Source organism: Halichoerus grypus, chromosome 5 (assembly GCF_964656455.1).
Source record: "Halichoerus grypus chromosome 5, mHalGry1.hap1.1, whole genome shotgun sequence".
NCBI lineage: Eukaryota > Metazoa > Chordata > Mammalia > Carnivora > Phocidae > Halichoerus > Halichoerus grypus.
The window spans coordinates 180,281,261-180,302,169 of NC_135716.1; the positions used below are offsets into that span (position 1 = coordinate 180,281,261).

Sequence of the window (20,909 nt, forward strand, 5' to 3'; positions counted from 1 at the left end):
TCCCCGCGTTCCTTCTGCTTCTCAGCCGAACGCTCCCTGTCTGTACTTGCTCACCTCCCCTACTTCCACTCCCTCCAGCGTGCTGGCTCAGCACCAGCCCTGCCCCTGAACCAACATCACCGAGGCAGAATCATCCAGCTTGACTTATTGCTGCCTCGGGCATCTCAGCAAGTGCCCACCACTCCCTGGACCCTGAAACGTTTCTTGCCTTTGCTTCCTGGATGCCCTCCTGTTTCTCCAGCCCCTCTGGCCACCCCTGCTAGTGTACCCCTTTGGGCCTCAGGTTTCTCTCTCCTCACTTGGAGCACAATGTCCCTAGGGCGCCTGGATGGCTCCATTGGTAGAGCATGCCACTCTTGATTCTGGGGCTGTAAGTTTGAGCCCACCCTGAGTGTAGAGATTACTTATAAATAAACACAATGTCCCATACAGTCTCATCCATATGCAGAGTTTATGTGCTTCACATCATCTCATCCTCTCCTGATGGCCTGGCTTAAACTGGGCACAGGCCCCTCAATATCCAGAGCTCATTCTTCTGTGTTGCCTTCTGATTGGCTCCTACCTTTCTTCCTACAGCCGCCTGAACCCCAAACAGGGCATCTCCCTTGACCCCTCCCCTTCCATCATCCCTACAGCTCATGGCTCATCGACCACCTTGGACTATGAGTCTGGGTCCTACATGATTAGCTTTTTCTCTCCAGCCCCGAGTCCATTCACTGTATTTGAGACTTGGGCTCCAGGTACTCCTGACCGTCACCACCTCACGCTGGGATTTCTAGCAGTGCTTTCTAAACTGGCTCCCGAATTGCATCCCCCACCTAGAGCCCTTTCTCCCCTGTGCAGTTGGGGTTCCTTTCTGTGAGCCAACCTAGCTGTGCAGATCTGCTTAGAGCCAGGCACCATCTTCCTATGACTTTGGGGACAAATCAGCTCTGTCACCCAGCCTTCCAGATTCTTCATGAAAGAGCCCCTGCCTGCCTTCCAGCCTCCTCTGATATCTCTTACCATTCCATCCACATACGCCCCTGCTCCAGCAAACACATTCTTTCAGTTCCTCAAACATCCCTCCAACTTACCCCCAGCCTTTTACCTGGAATGCTTCCCGATGCTTCCTGCCCACCTGTGCTTCAGTTCTGAGCCTGGAGACCACCTCCGCTACCCCTGACCCCTGCTGCCACTTGCTCATCCCCAAAAGTCAGGTTTCCCCTCCTGAGTTCTCATAGCTGCCTGTACTTATCACTGCGGTTCCGATGCTTGTTTTGTCCATTTCCTCACTAGACCTTGAAGACGGAATTACATCCTGTTCATTGGTGTGTCCATGGTGCACCTAGAAGGCTTTCAAAATACTTCTTCAAATAATGGGATACACTAAATTTAGAAGGAAGAAAAGTCAGGGTTGTTGGACAGGTTTATTGAAACGGAGCCGTTTTGCCCCAGTTAGAGTAAATGACTTCTGGTACAGGCTGGGGGACATCTCTCCGACCACAAGTTCCCATCGCCAAACCAGGACAGACGAACATCTGTTCATTTGGGGATAGATTTCAACGTTAAGCTGCAGTCACACATGGGCTCTGTGGCTGGATACAGCTCAGGCTCTCTGGAACGTCTGTTTGCACACTTGGCCTTCACAGAACATTTCCTAGGGACAAGGAGGAATAGGAGGAGAAAGAAGATGAGTGGGCATGCAGGCTATTATTATTATTTATTACTCACAACACTTCTGGCTCCAAATACGTGGTGTCTTTTCCAACTGGGTGTCCAACAATTCAATTCGATTCTGACACTAACGACCCAGAGCTAGCACAGACCCCACAGGTTAAGTAAGGCTCAGTCTCAAAAACTGCTCCCACTTCAGACATCAGTTCCAAGTCCCAGGCCACCCGAACTTCTGACGGACCAGCTATGAACGGGATTCCCATGACCCCCTCCTCAGGTTCAGTAATTTGCAAGAACGGTTCACTCTTTACATTACAGGTTTATTATAAAGGATACAAGTCAAGAACAGCCGAATAGATGCATAGGACACAGTATGGGGGTGCGTGTGCGGACCTTTCATGCCCCTTCCAGGAATGACGCTGTCCCAGCACATCAATGTTTTCACCAACTAGGAAGCTCTCCAGACCCTCTCGTTTAGGGGTGTTTGTGGAGGTTTCATTACATAGGCATGATTGATTAAATCTTTGGCCATCTGGGAGACCCCAACCACCAATCATCTCATTAGCCTACAGGAGACACTCATTAATTACTCTGGAGATTCCGAGGGTTTTAGGAACCATGTACCAAGACCAAATACTTATTTTGTATTATATCACAGCATGGAGAGATTGCCCTGTGAGTATCCTCAGAGGAAGGCTCCTTCTATTCTCTGCTTGGGCAGAGTTCGTGTATATGCCAAGAAGGATGCATGCGATTTGAACATTACTTCTTACAGCCAACTCACCTGTATGTCCTCAAACGTATTTGTGTTTTCCTTGAAGTTCCATATTACATTTTTGTGATGGCAAGTTTCTTAATTTTGTTTCTATTGTCAGAAGAGTGTAAGATTTATCAATCTAGAATCAAAATATCTTTTTTTTTTTTTAAAGAATACTCCACACCCAACCTGGGGTGTGAACTCATAACCCCAAGATCAAGAGTCACATGCTCCATGTCTGAGCCAGCAAGGCGCCCCCAAAATCAAAATATATTCAATGCCTTTGTAATCAAAGACTACCCAGACCCTCAAAGACCACCCACATCCAATTTTAAGATAAATGCTCTAATTTTGTTTTCATGGGTCTGGCTTAGATTTCCATACATTACGGTAAAAAGGCATAGAGTTGAAAGCACACATTTTTATCAGATCTGGATTTGAATCTCTACTTGGCAGCCTTGGGGAATTTCTAAATCTCAGTCTCTTCATTTGTAAATGGAAAAAATAGTGTCCCTTTCACAGGATTGTCTTGAAAACCAACTTAGATAATGCATACAAAGATTTAGCACAGTAATTGAGTGAAAAATCATCACTCGAGAAACATAAGCCATTATAATACATATGGCAGGAAGCAATTTTCATTTAAAAAGCCATAATTAGGGGCACCTGGGTGGCTCAGTCGTTAAGCGTCTGCCTTCAGCTCGGATCATGATCCCAGGGTCCTGGGATCGAGCCTCGCATCGGGCTCCCTGCTCAACGGGAAGCCTGCTTCTCCCTCTCCCAATCCCCCTGCTTGTGTTCCTGCTCTCTCTCTCTCTCTTTCTGTCAAATAAATAAAATCTTTTTTTAAAAAAAAGCCATAATTAAGCCTTGATGTACAATTTTATACCTTCTCTCTCTCTCTCTTTTTTTAAGTAGGCTCCACGGCCAGTGTGGAGCCCAATGTGGGGCTTAAAATCACAACCCTGAGATCAAGACCTGAGCTGAGATCATGAGCCGGACGCTTAACCGACTGAGCCACCCAAGCGCCCCTATACCTTCTGAATTATATTTCAAAATTATTGATTAGCTTGAGCTATAACTAGTATGTTCATGAAGTGCTGGTGGCATCAGCAAGGAGACGATCTTTTGGAAGTAAGGCCACTAAGTAGAGAGCGGCCGTGACGTGCTCTGACAATGCTCCTCTCTGTGAAGTCTTCCTCAGGAAGTAAATCCACGGATGCAAAAGGCTCTACTTACATGAAGTTAAGTAGTAGCAGAAAACACCCTAAAAACAATACTCCTGGACACTGAGATTATGGAAATGTTTTCTAAAAATGAATAGTTCACCAACCTGATAGAATATTATGAAGCCAGTTTGCTACCTTATTTTATATATATAAAATACATATATTAAGGTAAATGTAATATATGTATATATTATCTATAAGAACTATATTTTTTTCTTTTTCTTTTTAAAGGTTTTATTTATTAATTTATTTGAGAGAGAGACTGAGAGAGAGCACAAGCAGGAGGCGCGGAGAGGGAGAAGCAGGCCCCTTACGGAGAAGGGAGACTGACCCGGGGCTCGATCCCAGGACCCTGGGATCATGACCTGAGCCAAAGGCAGACACTTAACCGACTGAGCTACCAAGGTGCCCCTTTATATTTTTTTCCGTTAATACATGACGAACTCAACAGGAAAATTATTTTGAAACCTGGAATATGGTCTGTCGTAAATGAAAAAGACTACTTTACCAGACACTGGAAGGTAACATGCCAAGTTGAAAACAGCGGGTTGGAATGGTGGGAACACTGTCATGGTTTAATACTGTATCATCTCATGGGACGTAAGAACAAAATGTGGCAAGTACCAGGTGAAGTTTGTCCCCTTCGATCCAATGGGTCCAGCCTCTGTTCTTCTTCGCCCCCTTCTGGACACAGGTGAGTCTGTCATTGTCCCAGGTGACCAGGCTCTGCATGAGAGAGGGGAGAAGAGGCTGGTTTGCCCTGGGAGGCTCCTCAACGGGTACTAAGAAGGCCCAGTTAATCTTGCAAAATCAAGAGCCTATGTTATCATTTGAATTTTTTTTTTTTTACCTTGCATTTCCTGTTATCCAGGCCTTTATTATCCTCATCAAATTCTTCTCCAACTTTAAATGTAACAAGGTAGTTCCTCAGGCTGCTGTATGTGTGGATGGTAAAAGAATCCCCATCTTGCTCAATCACTTTCTGTGGCTTCAGCAGCTTGGCTATCTTACGAGTAGCAAAGTCAATACCTTAAAAAACAATTTTTAAAAAAGAAATCTCAACATTCACTCGAGATGCGAAAGCTAAGAATTTGGCAGCTGTCCTCAGACCATTGTATTTCTTTTTTTTTTTTTAAGATTTTATTTATTTATTTGACAGAGAGAGACACAGCGAGAGAGGGAACACAAGCAGGGGGAGTGGGAGAGGGAGAAGCAGGCTTCCCGCCGAGCAGGAGCCCGATGCGGGGGCTCGATCCCAGGACCCTGGGATCATGACCTGAGCTGAAGGCAGATGCTTAACGACTGAGTCACCCAGGCGCCCCAGAACCATTGTATTTCATCACTAGTGTTTCTTTAGTAATTTCAATGCCGCTTGCTGCCGAAATTGGATCTGTAGGGAGTTGTCCTGGTAAAACTCTATCCAGAGGCTTGATTAAAAAGCTTGAACAGGGGCGCCTGGGTGGCTCAGTTGGTTAAGCGACTGCCTTCGGCTCAGGTCATGATCCTGGAGTCCCGGGATCGAGTCCCGCATCGAGTCCCACATCGGGCTCCCTGCTCGGCAGGGAGTCTGCTTCTCCCTCTGACCCTCCCCCCTTTCATGTGCTCTCTCTCATTCGCTCTCTCTCAAATAAATAAATAAAATCTTAAAAAAAAAAAAAAGCTTGAACAGCTTTCAGGGAAGAGTCATTGGCCGGCTGTGCCCTAGGTAATGGATCTGAAGCGGGGCCTGGCAGAAGCAGTTCTGGGAGTCCCCCCCAGAGGCAGAGAAGAGGACAAGGAAGCCAAGGGGACGGGACTCAGGCCCCAACCCAAACTCAAACACAGCAACTCAGCCTTTGTCTGCTTTATGTATTTACACTTTGGATTAAGACAGCATTTGTTAGGGACAACAGATGCATCACTGAACTCTACCTCTGAAACTGATAATACACTATAGTTAATGAATTGAATTTAAATAAAAATTTTTTTTAATTTTAAAAAGCATTTGAACAGGGGCACCTGGGTGGCTCAGTCGTTAAGCGTCTGCCTTCGGCTCAGTTCATGGTCCCAGGGTCCTGGGATCGAGCCCCTGCTCGGCAGGAAGCCTGCTTCTCCCTCTCCCACTCCCCCTGCTTGTGTTCCTGCTCTCGCTGTGTCTCTGTCAAATAAGTAAAATCTTTAAAAAAAAAAAAAAGCATTTGAACAGTTTCTAAACAAAAAAGGTCGAAAGCCACTGTAAATATGCATATACTACTATCCATTTAGAATTTTTTTTTTTTTAGATTTTATTTATTTGACAGAGAGAGGGAGAGAGCACAAGCAGGGGGAGCAGTAGGAGGAGAAGCAGGCTCTCCTCTGAGCAGGGAGCCCCACGCGGGGCTCGATCCCAGAACACAGGGATCATGACCCAAGCCGAAGGCAGATGCTCAACCATCTGAGCCACCCAGGCGCCCCGAAATCTTTAATAAACCTTAAAACAGGGGCGCCTGGGTGGCTCAGTCGTTAAGCGTCTGCCTTTGGCTCAGGTCATAGTCCCAGGGTCCTGGGATCGAGCCCCACATCGGGCTCCCTGCTCAGTGGGAAGCCTGCTTCTCCCTCTCCCACTCCCCCTGCTTGTGTTCCCTCTGTGTCTCTCTCTGTCAAATAAATAAATAAAATCTTAAAAAAATAAATAAAATAAACCTAAAACAGAGTCACACACAGAAGAAACATGGAATGCTGAGAAGATCCAGGTTTTGATATAGACAGTGGATTTGAACCCCATTTCCCATTTAGTAGCTTTGAGCACATTATGTAGCTAGAAGTAACTGTTGCTGTTCTATTTTACTTTTTTTTTTTTTAAGATTTTATTTATTTATTTGAGACACAGAGATAGAGAGAGAGAGGGAACACCAGCCCGGGGAGTGGGAGAAGCAGGCTTCCCGCTGAGCAGGGAGCCCGATGAGGGGCTCGATCCCAGGACCCTGGGACCATGACATGAGTGAAGCGCAGACGCTTAACGACTGAGCCACCCAGGCGCCCCTACTTTATTTATTAATTAAGTAATCTCTATGCCCAACTTGGCGCTCAAACTCAAAACCCCATGATCAAGAGTCACATGCTCTACTAATTGAGCCAGCCAGGCACCTGTTGCTATCTTAAGTAGGTAGCCAGATGACACTTCGGGCAAGAGCTAAATGAGGTGAAGAAGCAAACCATGCAGATTTCTGGGGAGAGCGTAAGGCAGAGATCACAGGGAGCCCAGGGACACCAAGGAAGGGTATGCCGGATGGTTTCAGGAACCACCAGGAGCCTGGGGTGGCTGGAGCAGAATGAGGGAGATGAGGAGCGGAGAGGATCAAGAGTTGAAATGTCGGGGTACCATAAGGACCACTGGGCTCTAACTCAAGAAGATGTAGATGGGTGCCACTGGACTATTAGGTGCAGGTGACATGGTCTAATAGGCAGTCAGGCACTACTCGACGCTGGCTCATCACCTAGACATTTCCATGAGCCACAGAGCATGCATGGTTCTCCCATTTAGGATTATCCTATTATGTAAAATAAAGTTCCAAGAATCTTCATTTCAGAGAATTACATGCCTCAATGAAGGTAGTTTGGTTCCAGAGTTGACCCCTGTTTCATTTTTTAATTTTTTATTTTTTTAAGATGTTTTTTTTTTTTAAGTAATCTCTACATCCAACGTGGGGCTTGAACTTACAACCCTGAGATCAAGAGTCGCACGCTCCACTGACTGAGCCAGCCAGGTGCCGATCCCCATTTTAATTTGTTTGCCTAACAGATTTCATTTTCATCCGACATGAAACTGCCACCCAGGGCTTCCCAGAAAGCCTTTCCAGTCCAGAAAACTTGGCCAAGCACGGAGCAGGGCTCCTTCAGCATCTCATTAGCCCCAAAATAATATAAATGTCCTTATTTTGAGAAAACTCTTTTTTTTTAATACACCTAGAATGCAAGGTTTTAGCTTGAGCTGCAAATGATCCAGTCTTTACTGGTTTTCAGCAATCTTTAAGCACTGAGGCTAAAGCCTTAAAATACTTATCCCATTATTAAACAGACCAAGCCAAATTTAAAATAGTTATTGCTGACTTTCCTTAAACCCTATTCTGTAAGTCAAACACAACCAACCAACCCAACAAACAAAAAACAAACTTTAGATTATTACTTTACATCAGTTATACTTTTAAAATCTGTGAGCCCCACATTGGGTGTGGAGATTACTTAAAAAAAAAAAGAAAATCTGTGAAGTGATTCATTGCCAGGAACTTTATAATGTGTACTACCATGTTGTAATTGTTACTTAGGGCTTGTCGTTTTAAAGATGAGAATTTATTTTTCTTTAAGATTTTATTTATTTATTTGAGAGAGAGAGCACGAGCGGAGGGGTAGGGGCAGAGGGAGAGGGAGAAGCAGATTTCCCATTGAGTAGGGAGCCCCACAAGGAGCTCGATCCCAGGACCCCGGGATCATGACCCAAGCTGAAGTCAGATGCTCAACCAACTGAGCCACCCAGGTGCCCTTAAAGATCAAAATTTAAATCAGCTTAAGGTCTGGTCAATTTCTGCCAGTCCATGTTTGCTGTGACCTCAGTGGTCCAAATGGCTTTGTGCTTGTAAGGCTTTTATCCAGGCAAGCCATGCTTTTCCATACCATTAGGTTTTTATGTAGGAAATAAGACATTCATGCATAAGGAAGAGATGATCTAGCTATTTTGCATTCCATTACAAGTGTGTGTGTGTGTGTACCCTTTAGGGCAGGATCTCAAAGAAGCCAACAGACATATACTTTTCTAAACTTCATCTGTTCACATTAACCCTTAATCCCAAAGCCACTTCTAATCTTGAGGCAACGTGGGTTTTGGAGCCAAGAGAAATTGGTTTTAAATCCCAGCTTACATGGTGATCTTGGGCAAGGTGATCACACCACCACCTTCTCGTAGTCATCAGGATTAAGGAGGAGGATGGGGACAGAATGGTGAACACCAGCAGCCATTAGCAGCTGGTTCCTTCCTGCCTGGAGCTTCACACCCTGGGTCTTCCTTGGCCACTGTGGGGTCCACCAGGAACTCCCAATCCCCAGGCTAGCTCCTCCAGACTTTTTTTTTTTTTTTAATTTGAGAGAGGGGTGGGGAGAGCACAGAGGGAGAGGGAGAAGTAGACCCCCCCCCCCACTGAGCAGAGTGCCCGATGTGGGGCTCGATCCCAGCACCCCGAGACCATGACCCGACTGAAGGCAGACACTTAACCAACTGAGCCACCCAGGTTCCCTATCCTCCAGACTTTAAAATGCAGGCAAACTTACTTCTTTGTCCAAATTCTCCTTGCAATTTGGCAGAAGCTACGAAAGAGCAATGTCAGAACCATGCTGGGGAGCTGCAAGATCAGTTCCAGTCCAAAAGGAGTTTTTCCCCCCTCAAGAGAGTTGCTGGCTGGGGCATATCACAGGATGTGTTGCTGGGTGTTCTCTGATACCTTACTTGACTCTTATCTCTGCTAACAGGCATTCATCTCACTTCTACCTTTAAAAGAAGAGGCCACCACTTCTTTTCCTACACCATCCAGTTTAAAGAGCTAGTGTTGTCTGTGATTTTCTTATGGAATGTATTTTCTCTATAAGTATATGAAAAAATTGACATCATATTGTATATTATCAGCAACATCCAGGATTGTTAGCTTAATTCTTAAGATAAAATTTAACATTTATAGCATTACGTAAATAGCCATTCTAGTATTAAAAGTATGACTTAAGGAATTAGTACTTAAACTAGATCTGAGGCTTCAACAGAGTTGCTGGGCTTTCAGAAGATTGTTTTACAATTACACTGATCTCCCAGGTTCTGGTGTGAAAAACTATCCTTGTGTAAAAGAAAAAGAAGCAAAGTTAACCCTAATCCTGAATAATTCTAAAACTGCATGGCTCACTTATTGTTTAAGCCAATGTTCCAATTAGAAAATCGATACCTAAAACAAAGGCAAAGAACCTGCACACACCCTCCTGATTTAGATAATTTGCCTCCACAGATCCCATATTGCCTTTTTAACTTAGGAGCCCTGCTTTCTGTGCCCATGAAACCTATATAGGTTGCCCTACCGTCCTCACTTCTTTGAAAGTGAAATGCTGGTAGTTTCAGTTGATGACTGTTTAATACCTAGAATTGAAGGTTTCCACTGTCTGCCTTTATCCAAAGAATAGCATTTTCTCCCCCACACTTGTATGTCTCTTATCATTTGCTTTTTCCTCTGTCAAGTTGCATGTATTAAACACACACCTAGTGTGTGCAAAGCCCTAGGGCAGGGGAGGTGCCCTCCCTCTGCACTGGAATAGGAAATCTCAGACAGCAGGCACTTTCTTTGCTTCTTTATATACCTTCCCCCTGCCCAGCCCCTAATACACAGGAAGTGCCTAAATGATATTCATTAATGGATTAAAGCTGGAGGAGATTCCTGGAGTTTGTTGAACAGTAGCTTTAAGGAGAGACACTTTCTTATCGGCTGTGGTACGACCTTCCCTCTCTTCAGGCAAATGAAATATTTAAATACCTTTTACTGGGGGTGGGAGTAAGGGTAGAGAGATCAAAGTTATAAATGCGCTTATAACCAAGAAGGGGGGTGAAAACAGAATAATCAAAGTCTCCCTTTAAGAGGAGAATCTGTTCCAATTAAAGGAAAATTGAAAACAATCTTCCTTTTTTTTTTTTAAAGATTTTATTTATTTATTTGAGAGTGTGCACACAAGTGGGGGGGTAGGGTCAGAGGGAGAGGGAGAAGCAGACTCCCTGCTGAGCAGGGAGCCCCACATGGGGCTCAATCCCAAAGCAGAAGCTTAACCGACTGAGCCACCCAGGCACCCTGAAAACAATCCTCTTGAACCTAGAAGAACCTTGATTATTCCAGTTCTGTGTCATAAATTCCTTCTATGTGCTATGTGCTTATTTTTTTTAAAGAATCTAAACGTAAGACATTGTATAATTTACTAAGCACTTTGTTAAGTTAAATATTCAGCCAGGACAGAGATCTCAAGCTCTGTTTTTCACCAAAAGGGATGGATGTCCTGGTTGTATATTCCTTCCATCTAATGAAAAAGATAAGGATTCTCTGGTTTTTATTATAGGAGCTATCTTTACTCACCTGAAGTATAAAACTTTGTGTTTAAAAAACATGTTTTAGGGGTGCCTGCATGGCTCAGTCATTGAGCGTCTGCCTTTGTCTCGGGTCGTGATCCCAGAGTCCTGGGATCGAGCCCCACATCGGGCTCCCTGCTCCGCGGGAAGCCTGCTTCTCCCTCTCCCACTCCCCCTGCTTGTGTTCCCTCTCTCGCTGTCTCTGTCAAATAAATAAATAAAATCTTTAAAAACAAAACAAAACATGTTTTAGTTCACTGTGTAAAGTCATAATGATGTAGGAAAGATGTTAGGGTTCAAAGCCGATGGCCAAGAAAGAATTCTTGAGACGTCTTTGGTGCAATAGGGTAGTTTTATTAAAGCTTGGGCACAGGACCCGTGGGCAGCAGGAGCTGCACTGGGGTCATGACGAGTGGCCCATTATATACTTTCAAGTTGGGAGGGGGTCAGGGATAGCGTAAGTCTCCCAGGTATTTTGGAAGCAAGGTTTCCAGGATCCTGAGGGGGCTAGCTATTGTTGGGAAAAGGTCATTTGTTACCGTCTAGTAAACCCTCAGTCATGAGACCCTTCAGATGTATATCGGTGGATCATATGCTTGGGGGATGATTGCCAATATGTATCTTGGGGGGTAGAGATAAAGGAAGTTTCCAAAGGGATTTTAGTTAAAGTAGACTTACAGGATCCTGGGGGTCGGGCTAAGATTGCCTTCTGCCCTTAGCAAAGTGTCAACACCGAGGCAGCTGAGCTCCCAGAGGAAGGTCACTCTGCTTGTTTCAAGGACTTGTCCAGGGGCTGTACGAAGTAAGGAAATTTAATTTTTCTTTTTCCTTTCTTTCCCACATCAATAAGACATGGTGAAGATAGGAGGGAAGGCTAATTCATAAAACGTACTTATTAATCAATTCAAACAACTGCATTTAAAAGGAGTTTCAATTTTTTTAAATGTAGTATAGGATTTACTGTAGGTTTTCTACTAAAGTCTCCTTGCAATAAAATATACCTAACATAAAATTTACCATTTTATCCATTATTAGGCATACAGTTCAAGGGTGGTAAGTAGATCCACAGTGTTGTCCAGCCACCACCATTATCCAATTCCAGAATTTTTTCATCCTCCTAGGCAGAAACTCTGTTCTTGATGGGGCATAGGTCACGCTCCCCCAAAATATGGTAGCTTGGCATGCTGAATAGTTCAAGCTGAAGGAATCTGAGGAATGGTATGTGGGAGAAGAGCTTTCTGACCTTACCCCTAAGCAGGTCCTAAAATCGTCATACGAGAGGTGCCTTCTCTACAACGGAGGTTAGGAGCATCCTTATCTCTGAAAACATGGGACACAGAGGGGAATCTGAAGAACAGAGCTTGTTCTAAGTTTGCTTGTTATGTTTCAATTCTAGAATTTCTATTTGTTTCTTTCTCGACTCTGCTATGTTACTTTGTATAGATTCTGGTTCTTTGCCATAATTAAGCTCAGCATAACTGCTTCTTGTTCTATTTCAGATAATCCCAGTATCTGGAGACCCTGTTTCTGTTGTTCTTGTTTCTACGGGTTCTTGCTATTAGGGTCTTTTAATTTTTTAACAGCTTTATTGAGGTGTAATTGATGTACAAAAAACAGTACATATTTAATATGTGCAATTTAATGTGTCTGGACTTAAGCAAACACCCATGGTACTATCACCACAATCATGGCAACAAACAGAGGCAACACCTTCCAGAATTTTCTTGTCATGCCTTTTTATCTCCGTATGTACTTGTTTGACTGTGATTATTTCCTGGGCATTGTTTCTGTAGAGTGTGCATACAGAGCTGCCATGACGTTCTCTTCCTCCAAAGAGGGTTTTTTTAAATTGCTTTTAAGGCTACTAGCTGTCTGGGAGCACCTGAATTCAAGTTCAGGTCTTGAGATTTTTCTGGACCACCAAGATGATTCACAGTGAAACTACAGTCTGTTCAAGAAATATATATATATAGTCAAAATATATATATATATATATATAGTCTAGCTTAATTTAGCTATCTTCTTTGGGAGAGTTAGTATAAATTGGTTTGCCATTAGCAGAGGCAAAAGTCCTCAGGAAAGGTCTAAATACTTCTGCATAAGTTGGCATTAGAACATACATAAATAGGGACAATAGGTTTTACAGTACAGTTCACCCTGAACAACACTGGGGTTAGGGTTAGGGGAGTCCCCCCCCCCCACCACCACACTGCCCCCCCCCGCACCTGTGTGCTCAGTTGAAAATCCTTGTATAATTTTGACTCCCTCAAAACTTAACTATTAATAGCCTCCTGTTGACCAGAAGCCTTCCCAATAACACAGTTAATACACATTTTGTACGTTATGTGTATTAGATGCTATATTCTTAAAATAAAGCTAGAGAAAAGAAAATGTCATTAAGAAAATCATAAGAGAAAATACATGAACAATTCTATACTGCATTTATTTAAAAAAAAAATCCTCATATAAGCAGACCCGCATAGTTCAAACTGTGTGTTCAAGGTCAACTGTAGTTACATTCTGCAGTTGTCCCAAGGACCACTTGACACATCAGAGAGCAGCACTTCTTAAATTTTAATTGGCATCTGAATCACCTGAGAATCTGGTTAAATGCAGATTCTGATGCTGTAGATCTGGGATCTGGGGTGAGGCACATAGTGTGCAAGCTAAGAAGCTCCTGCTAGTTCTGAGCAACAAAACCCTACCCTCATCTGGTCCTGAGCCCCTAATCTGCCCAGGGGAGACTGGGTTGACCCTGGAGGCTGTGTTCTTTACAATGTTTGCCAGATCACTTTCTTCCCAGCTTATGAGGAACAGGCAAGAGGTTTTAAGTCTGATTTCAGCTATCATATAAAATGCAAGAGATCTCTTGGTCTGTAACTGAGAAACTTAGAATATCCGATCCGGCCCAACTACCTCGTTTAACAAAAAGGGAAACTAGGGGCACCTGGGTGGCTCAGTCGTTAAGCGTCTGCCTTCGGCTCAGGTCGTGATCCCAGGGTCCTGGGATCGAGCCCCGCATCGGGCTCCCTGCTCAGCGGGAAGCCTGCTTCTCCCTCTCCCACTCCCCCTGCTTGTGTTCCCTCTCTCGCTGTGTCTCTCTCTGTCAAATAAATAAATAAAATTAAAAAAAAAAAAAGATTTTATTTTTTATTTGAGAGAGAGCGAGAGCACAGAGGGAGAGGGAGAAGCAGACTCCCCGCTGAGCAGGGAGCCCGATGTGGGGCTCGATCCCAGGACCCCGGAATCATGACCTGAGTTGAAGGCAGACGCTTAACCGACGGAGCCACCCAGGCACCCTCAGAAGCCTGCTTTGTTTTTTTGTGTGTGTGTGTGTTTTTTTTTTTTAAAGATTTTATTTATTTGACAGAGAGAGACACAGTGAGAGAGGGAATATAAGCAGGAGGGGTGGAGAGGGAGAAGCAGGCCTCCCGCCGAGCAGGGAGCTGGATGTGGGACTCGATCCCAGGACTCTGAGATCATGACCTGAGCCGAAGGCAGACGCTTAACGACTGAGCCACCCAGGCACCCGGAAGCCTGCTTTGTGATACCAGACGGACTTAGCACAGGATGTCTTCCCATACTTGGAATGGTGACTCTTGACTCCATTCCCTGTTGTCTCAGAGGTTTGCTCTAAAAGCCACGGAGATCGTCACAAACACAGTACACAGCAAGGCAACATTCGAAGCCATCACCTGACGTTTAGCCTTTATCCCCCACACAAGTAGCCAGATCGCAGCCAGATAAATCAGGGAAGAAAGCACTTAGGGTCACATGTCACCACTAATTTGGAGGTGGGCAGATAAGTAAAATATCAGGACCTACCACCTTTGGGAAACGTAAGCATTCATTCCTACTTAGGAATTGGAAACAGAAAGGAAATGCGATTCAGGTTGAAGGGTGAGCAGGATACGCCATCCCAAAATATGCCACTCTGGCATACTGATTATATTGAACTGAAGGTACCTGGGAAGAAGCCGACAGAAGCAAAGCTCTCTGCCCTCCCCCATTTGCCTAAAAGCAGGACATAAATTTGTCAAGTTGTCCCCTCTCCCCTCTGTTCCAGGACAGGCAGAAGTTAGGGAGGCAGCTCTGGTCTCTTAGCAGCCTAGAGATGGCCCCAGAACTTCCATGATAAACCTTCCCAACCAGCCCCTTGTATTGTTAGTTACCTTCCCCACAATTCGCTCCCCAGAAACTAAACTCAAAGTCTCCGTCTTGTCACTTCTCAACAAAGTTACTGCTCTTTGCTAAGATGCCCCACAGACTCGCTCAAATTCCAGCCGCGCAACACTGAGTGCGCCCAGGTGCCCTCCCCGCCCACGTGCAACTAACTTCTGGTGGTTAAGCTGTCTTTTGTTCGTCTAATTTACACGGCCCCAGCCCATGAACCTAGGATGGGATGAGCAAAGTATGTCCTTCCTCCGCTGCAGGGTTTTACGGCGGTCTGAATCAGAGTTAGCTTGAGAAGCCCCGGACTTCCCTCCCTGGTGTGAGAAGGGAGGAGAGAAGCCTACCAAAAGCACAGAACTCTTAAAAACACACTGGAGCCACAGAACTGTACATTTCAAAGGGCTTAAATGGCCAATTTTATGTCTTGTATAGTTTACCACAATTTTTTTGAAAAGAAAAAAAATCGGCCCCCTCCCTCCGTCTGAACTTATAGATGGAGAAACAGGCCCAGTGTCAGATAAGGAGAAGCCAAAGCAGCTGCTGGGTCCCCATGCTCCCAGCAGCTCTAGCCACTGATGGGTGTCACTTAGGGGAAGGCGCTCGGCACCGAGGTGCTCCGATGCCCCACATCTGAAGAATGACAGTAAGAGCAGGACAAACCGGGAACCGGTAAGGAAGGGAGGCGTTCTACCATCAAGGGCGGGAAACATTCTCCAAGCCCTCTGGGAAGCAAGGACATGGGTCAGACCCCCGCCACCCCTTACACACCCCGGGCGGCCACCAAGTCCCCTTCCCTCTCAGGCGAAGAAGCAACCCCTCCAGGCACCCGGGACTGTCGCCCCCCGCCCCCTCCCCGGGCTGGCACTGCGTCCCTGGGGCCAAGGGTGGGTGGCCACCAAGGGGTCTGAGTTTCTTGTCCCCACCCAAGCCCTCGAGGGGAGCGGGGAAGTCAGAAAACCAAAGATTTCCAAAGCGGTTCCCGAACTCTAGCGGGCACCAGAGTCGCCTGGTGGGGGCGGCGGGGACCGCGTGCACCTCAGCGCAGCCCGGAGCTCGGACTCCGAGGGCCGGCGACCTCCCTAGCAGAGCCACCGGGCTCCGGGAAACCCAGAGCCCCGGCGCAGAGGGACCGGGACGGGGATCGGACCCCCGAGTCCTCCTGCGAGGTGGCCGGCGCCTCAGCTGTCCGCGGTGGGACAGGAGACTTGGCCACCGGGCGGGTAGAGACCGACGGGGGCAGAGGAGGACGGACGGGCGACCGGGGAGATGGAAGGACGGGGGGACGGGAAGGGGGGTACGGAGGATGGACGGGGAGGGTACGGAAGAGGGGGGACGGGGAGAAGGGGGAAGGGGTGAGGGGACGGGGAGACGGAGATGTAGGGACAGGGGGTTGGGGGGACACTGGATGGTCGGGAGTAGGGACACAGGACGGGGAGACTGGGAAACGGGGTGGGGGGGATGGAGAATGGACGGGAGGGACGGAGGAGGGGGAGACGGACGGGGGTACGGGGGTACCGGGGTACGGGGAGACGGCCGCCCCGGGAAACGGACGGCCAGGCCAGGCCCGCCCTACCTAGGGCCAGCATGTAGCCCTCGAAGTTGTCGCAGCTGAGCAGGTTCCAGGTGCCGCTGAGGTCGGCGGGCATGGCGGGGCAGGGCGACGGCGGCCGCGGGCGGCGGGGCCTCGGCTTATCTGCGGCCTGGGGGTGGGGGGGGCGGGGGGAGGAGGCGGGCCGGGGCGGGACCGCGAGGTGACAGCCGCGCCCGGAGGAGCCGAGCCTGGACGCACCTGCTGGGAAACCCTCTGGGCTCCGGCCGGCCCCGCGCGTGGCCACTCCTGCTTTCCTGCGCCTTCCTCCTCCTCCTCCTCCTCCTCCTCTTGAGCTCTAAACCCTGGCTTCCCGGCCACACTTTTTTCTCTCTGCCTGCATGGTACTTATGACCAAGGGAATTCAAATGCATGGCATTAATTAGCGTCTCCGGCCAAGAAACCCAACTCTGGTGGTCTCAACATACTAGAGGTTGGTTTCTCTTACCTATCAAGCAGTCCCGGGATGGGGGATGATTTGGCAACTCCCCAAGGTGGAAGTGGAGTCTCTGTGATTCTCCTGGCCTTTTATGCCTGCTGGTTACCTCACCATCATGAACTGGCTGCTGGGCTTCCAGCCAAGACATCCGCGTTCCAGGTGAGAAGGAAGGGGGAAAGCACCACCTGCCATTATCCCGTCATTAGATTCCTGTTTACAGTCATTGGCCAAAGCTATGTCACATGCCACTTTTTTTTTTTTTTTAAGATTTTATTTATTTATTCGACAGAGAGAGACACAGCGAGAGAGGGGACACAAGCAGGGGCAGAGGGAGAGGGAGAACCGGACTCCCTGCTGAGCAAGGAGCCCGATGTGGGACTCGATTCCAGGATCCTGGGATCATGACCTGAGCGGAAGGCAGATGCTTAACGACTGAGCCACCCAGGCACCCTGTCACATGCCACTTCTAACTGCAAGGGAGCCTGAGGAATCTCCCATCTCCTCTTCAGTCTTGACAGTAGAGAAAGGCAACCGAGAAGAGGGTTGGGAATGGAGGCTAACCTACAGTATTAGTCACAAACACCATCCATATAGGCTGGCTCCAAAAGTTAGGGTCTATTTCTGACCTCACCCATGAGCTCCAGACTCAAATATATATTTATATTTAATATATACATTAAATATAAAGATTTACATTTCTATATATTTCAAAATATTTATATTATTTATCTTTATATTATATATTAAATATAAATCTTTAAATATATACTTGTATATTAAAGATTTTATTTTTTATTTTTTTATTATTTTATTTTAAGTAGGCTCCACACCCAATGTGGGGCTTGAACTCACGACCCTGAGATTAAGAGTTGCATAGTCTACCAACTGAGCCAGTCAGGTGCCCCAAGATTTTATTTTTAAGTTCTCTACACCGAATGGGGGCTCGAACTTACAACCTGGAGATCAGGAATCTCATGCTCTACCAACTGAGCAAGCCCGGCGCTGCAGACTCAAATATATTAATAGCTAACATTTATTGAGTGCTTACTGTGTATATTATCATTCGTCACAAAATCCTACTTCTCCAATAGTTACGTTATTATGTCCATTTGACAGAGACAAAAACTGAGGCAAAGAGAGGTTATGCAGTTGGTGGGAGAGTCTGGATGCAAACCCAGGCAGCCTGACTTCTGAGCTCCTTTGCCACCTCTCACTGCCTGCTTGGTGTCTCCACTTGGATGTCTGAAATGCGTCTAAAACTGAACACATCCAGGATGGCACGCAATAGTTATTCTTCGCTTTCCTCGTCTCCATAAACCACATGACTGGTTTACCAGTCACCTGGTTGCTCAAGCCAAAAACCCAGTAGATACTGTGGATTTCTCTCTTCTCTGATCATCCATTTCTAATCTGTCAGCAAGTCCTGGAGGTTTTACTATCCTAACCTAAGCTGCCATCATGTCTTGCCTCCTCCCTGGACTTGCTGCTTCCCCTCTGATCCCACCAAACCATTCTCCACACTGTAGCCAGGAGGGCAAGCTTTTGAGAAAAGTAATTCGGATCTTTTCACTCCTCTACTTAAAACTCTTAGGTGTTGTCCTATTTTTCTTAAAAGGAAATTTGCACTCTCTCCTATGGTTTATAAAGCCCTTCCTGATTTGGCTTCTGGATACTTCTCCAACAGTATTACATTCTGTCTTCCCCAACTCAGGAACTCCAATCACAGCAGTTTTGTTTCCTTCTTCAGGGTCTTTGTATACAGTGTTCCCTCTTCCTGGGATGTTCTTCTCTGGTTTTTGCATGGTTAGCTCCTTTGACTTCCAGTTCAAAAGTCACAATTAGGGGAACAGTCTTTTCTAATCATGCTCTTCATGGAGAGAAATTTCCCCTAAACACCCTGGCTTCTTTCCAAACCTACTTCCTTGTCGTGGAAGTGGAATGAGTTCTCTGCTTGGAGGCAGCAAGGGTGACCACCCATCCTGGTTTCCCCAGGACTGAAGGAATGCCCAACACATGGGACTCTCACTGCTCCAGGTGGAAAAGTTCCAGGAAAACCTAGAATGTGTTGCTTGCCTTAGGCACACAGCCACTGAACCATTTTTCTCTACTGTAAGGTAGAGTTAATCTATCAAACATTCTAAATGCAGGGTATTCCCACTTTTTCCTTCCCCCCTTTTGACACAGACTCGAGAGTGTATTTGTTTTACAGATCCAAACTTTCCCTCTGGTTAACTGTTCCAAAGTCTAGTCTAGGGGAGTTAGTATATAAGCTATTATTGCTCCCCCCAATTTAATGGCTTAAAAATAACAAAAATCATTAATTTCCTCTTAAATCTGCAATTTGGGCATGGCTCGCAGGGGAAGGCTCATCCCAGCTCCATGTAGTATTAGCGGGGGTACCCCGACCCTACATTGGCAGGTAGGAGAAGACATTTCCAAAATGGCTCATTCTCACCGTTGGCAAATTAGTGCGGGCTGTCTTAGCTTGGAGCCCAGCCAGGGCTGTGGGCCAGAAGCCAGGTTCCTATCCATGGGGGCCTGTCCGTGGGCTGCTTGGGCTCCCTCACAGCATGGGGGGTTGGGTTTTGAGAAGGAGCATTCCAAGAGAACCAGTAAGATGCCGTACTGTCTTTTATGCCCTAGTCTCCGAAGTCACATAACGTCATTTCCGCTGGAGTCACACGCCTACCCAAATCCAAAGGGAGGGAACTTGGACCTCATTTCTCAATGTCACATTGTACGAAGAGCAAGTGGGATGGGAGGTCTCATAACAGCCATCTTGGAAACACATAATCTGTCACGGTTACCTAATTCCGCTTTGAGCCTCACAGCAGGCTTCAACTTTGAACGTTTATCAGACTTTCTCAGTTGTAAAGATGCTATTTTCTGGGTGCCTGTGGGCTCAGTCCATGGAGCAGATGACTCTTGATCTTAGGGTCATGAGTTTGAGCCCACCTTGGGTGTAGAGATTACTTAAAAAAATTTTTTTTAAATGCTATTTTCATTCATTTGTTGTTTTTTTTCATTTCATTTTTCAGTTGGTTTAGAACGTGGACAAAAAAATACTTGACTCTCTTTAATAACCTCTGAGTCACCTTTTTAGGACAGTCTTCTGATACATTTCTCATATCCATTTACTCTGCATCACATCTCCACTTCCTTATAATTATCATAATCCACAATTATCTTTTTTTGGTTTGTTTTTTGACTCCCTTTTTCATTAAAATTTTAAGGGCAGAGACCACGTTCATCTCATTTGCCTCTACAGCATCTCCAGGGCCTAGCACGGTGCCTGGCAAGTGTTCCATAAATGTTTGTTGAATGAATGGCTGCAGCCTTTTTCAAAGGAGAAATGCCATTTTTGCTGAGAAACGAGAGTGGCCCACCCAGAATGAGACTGTTGATTCTCCTAACTATAAGACATTGATTCCTTTGGCGGAATATGACAGGCTGATATCAAATCCTGGATTAGCTATATCTTACCATTTAATGGCAGAGAACGATGAACTCTGACCAGATTTCTGGAGCATGGAGCCTATTTAAATTCCAGAAAACTAAAGGAACAGGACATGGAAAAGTCACACTTACTTCCTACCTTTAAAATCTTATTGTTCTAAATGCTGGCCTGAAAATGAAAGTCACAGAAATAACTAATAATAATTTTGGCATCTGTGCCGGTTGGTATGGCTTTTGGCTAGCTTGAGCAAGGGCCATGTGGTATGGATAGAGTTGAATTTCAGTTGAAGCGGACATAGACTGAGCTTGGCCATGGGATAAAGAGTAATTTTCTCCTCCACAATTCTTGGATCTTTTTTCTAGACTAGGACCAAAAGTTCTCTCTGGAAAGAGGGGTGAAATTTATTTGGCCAATTTGAGCCCTTTCTTCCTCTCCATACTGGCAAAGTAAATCATAAGATTATAGCCAAGATGAGATCCTAAACCTGTGTACCAACTCTGCTCCTCCTTGA

At 46.0% G+C, this 20,909-nt stretch overlaps 1 protein-coding gene across 1 annotated transcript; it reads right to left on the reverse strand.

The window, feature by feature from the left end:
- Positions 1 to 1,390: 1,390 nt before the first annotated feature.
- Positions 1,391 to 16,622, reverse strand: RBP7 (retinol binding protein 7). The gene is made up of 4 exons (XM_036090528.2): positions 16,488 to 16,622; positions 4,493 to 4,671; positions 4,267 to 4,368; positions 1,391 to 1,639 (listed from the first exon to the last, which is right to left on the reverse strand). Exons 1-4 carry the CDS (start codon positions 16,558 to 16,560, stop codon positions 1,589 to 1,591), a joined length of 405 nt encoding a protein of 134 aa, XP_035946421.2. The 5' UTR covers positions 16,561 to 16,622; the 3' UTR covers positions 1,391 to 1,588.
- Between the last annotated feature and the right edge of the window lie 4,287 nt (positions 16,623 to 20,909).

Coding starts and splice junctions, on each gene's coding strand:
- RBP7 (XM_036090528.2), bottom strand. CDS start 16,560: ATGCCCGCCGACCTCAGCGGCACCTGGAACCTGCTCAGCTGCGACAAC. Junction 4,672..16,487: donor GGGCTACATGCTGGCCCTAG/GTAGGGCGGGCC, acceptor TTGTTTTTTAAG/GTATTGACTTTGCTACTCGT. Junction 1,640..4,266: donor AAGGGGACAAACTTCACCTG/GTACTTGCCACA, acceptor CCTTGTCCCTAG/GAAATGTTCTGTGAAGGCCA.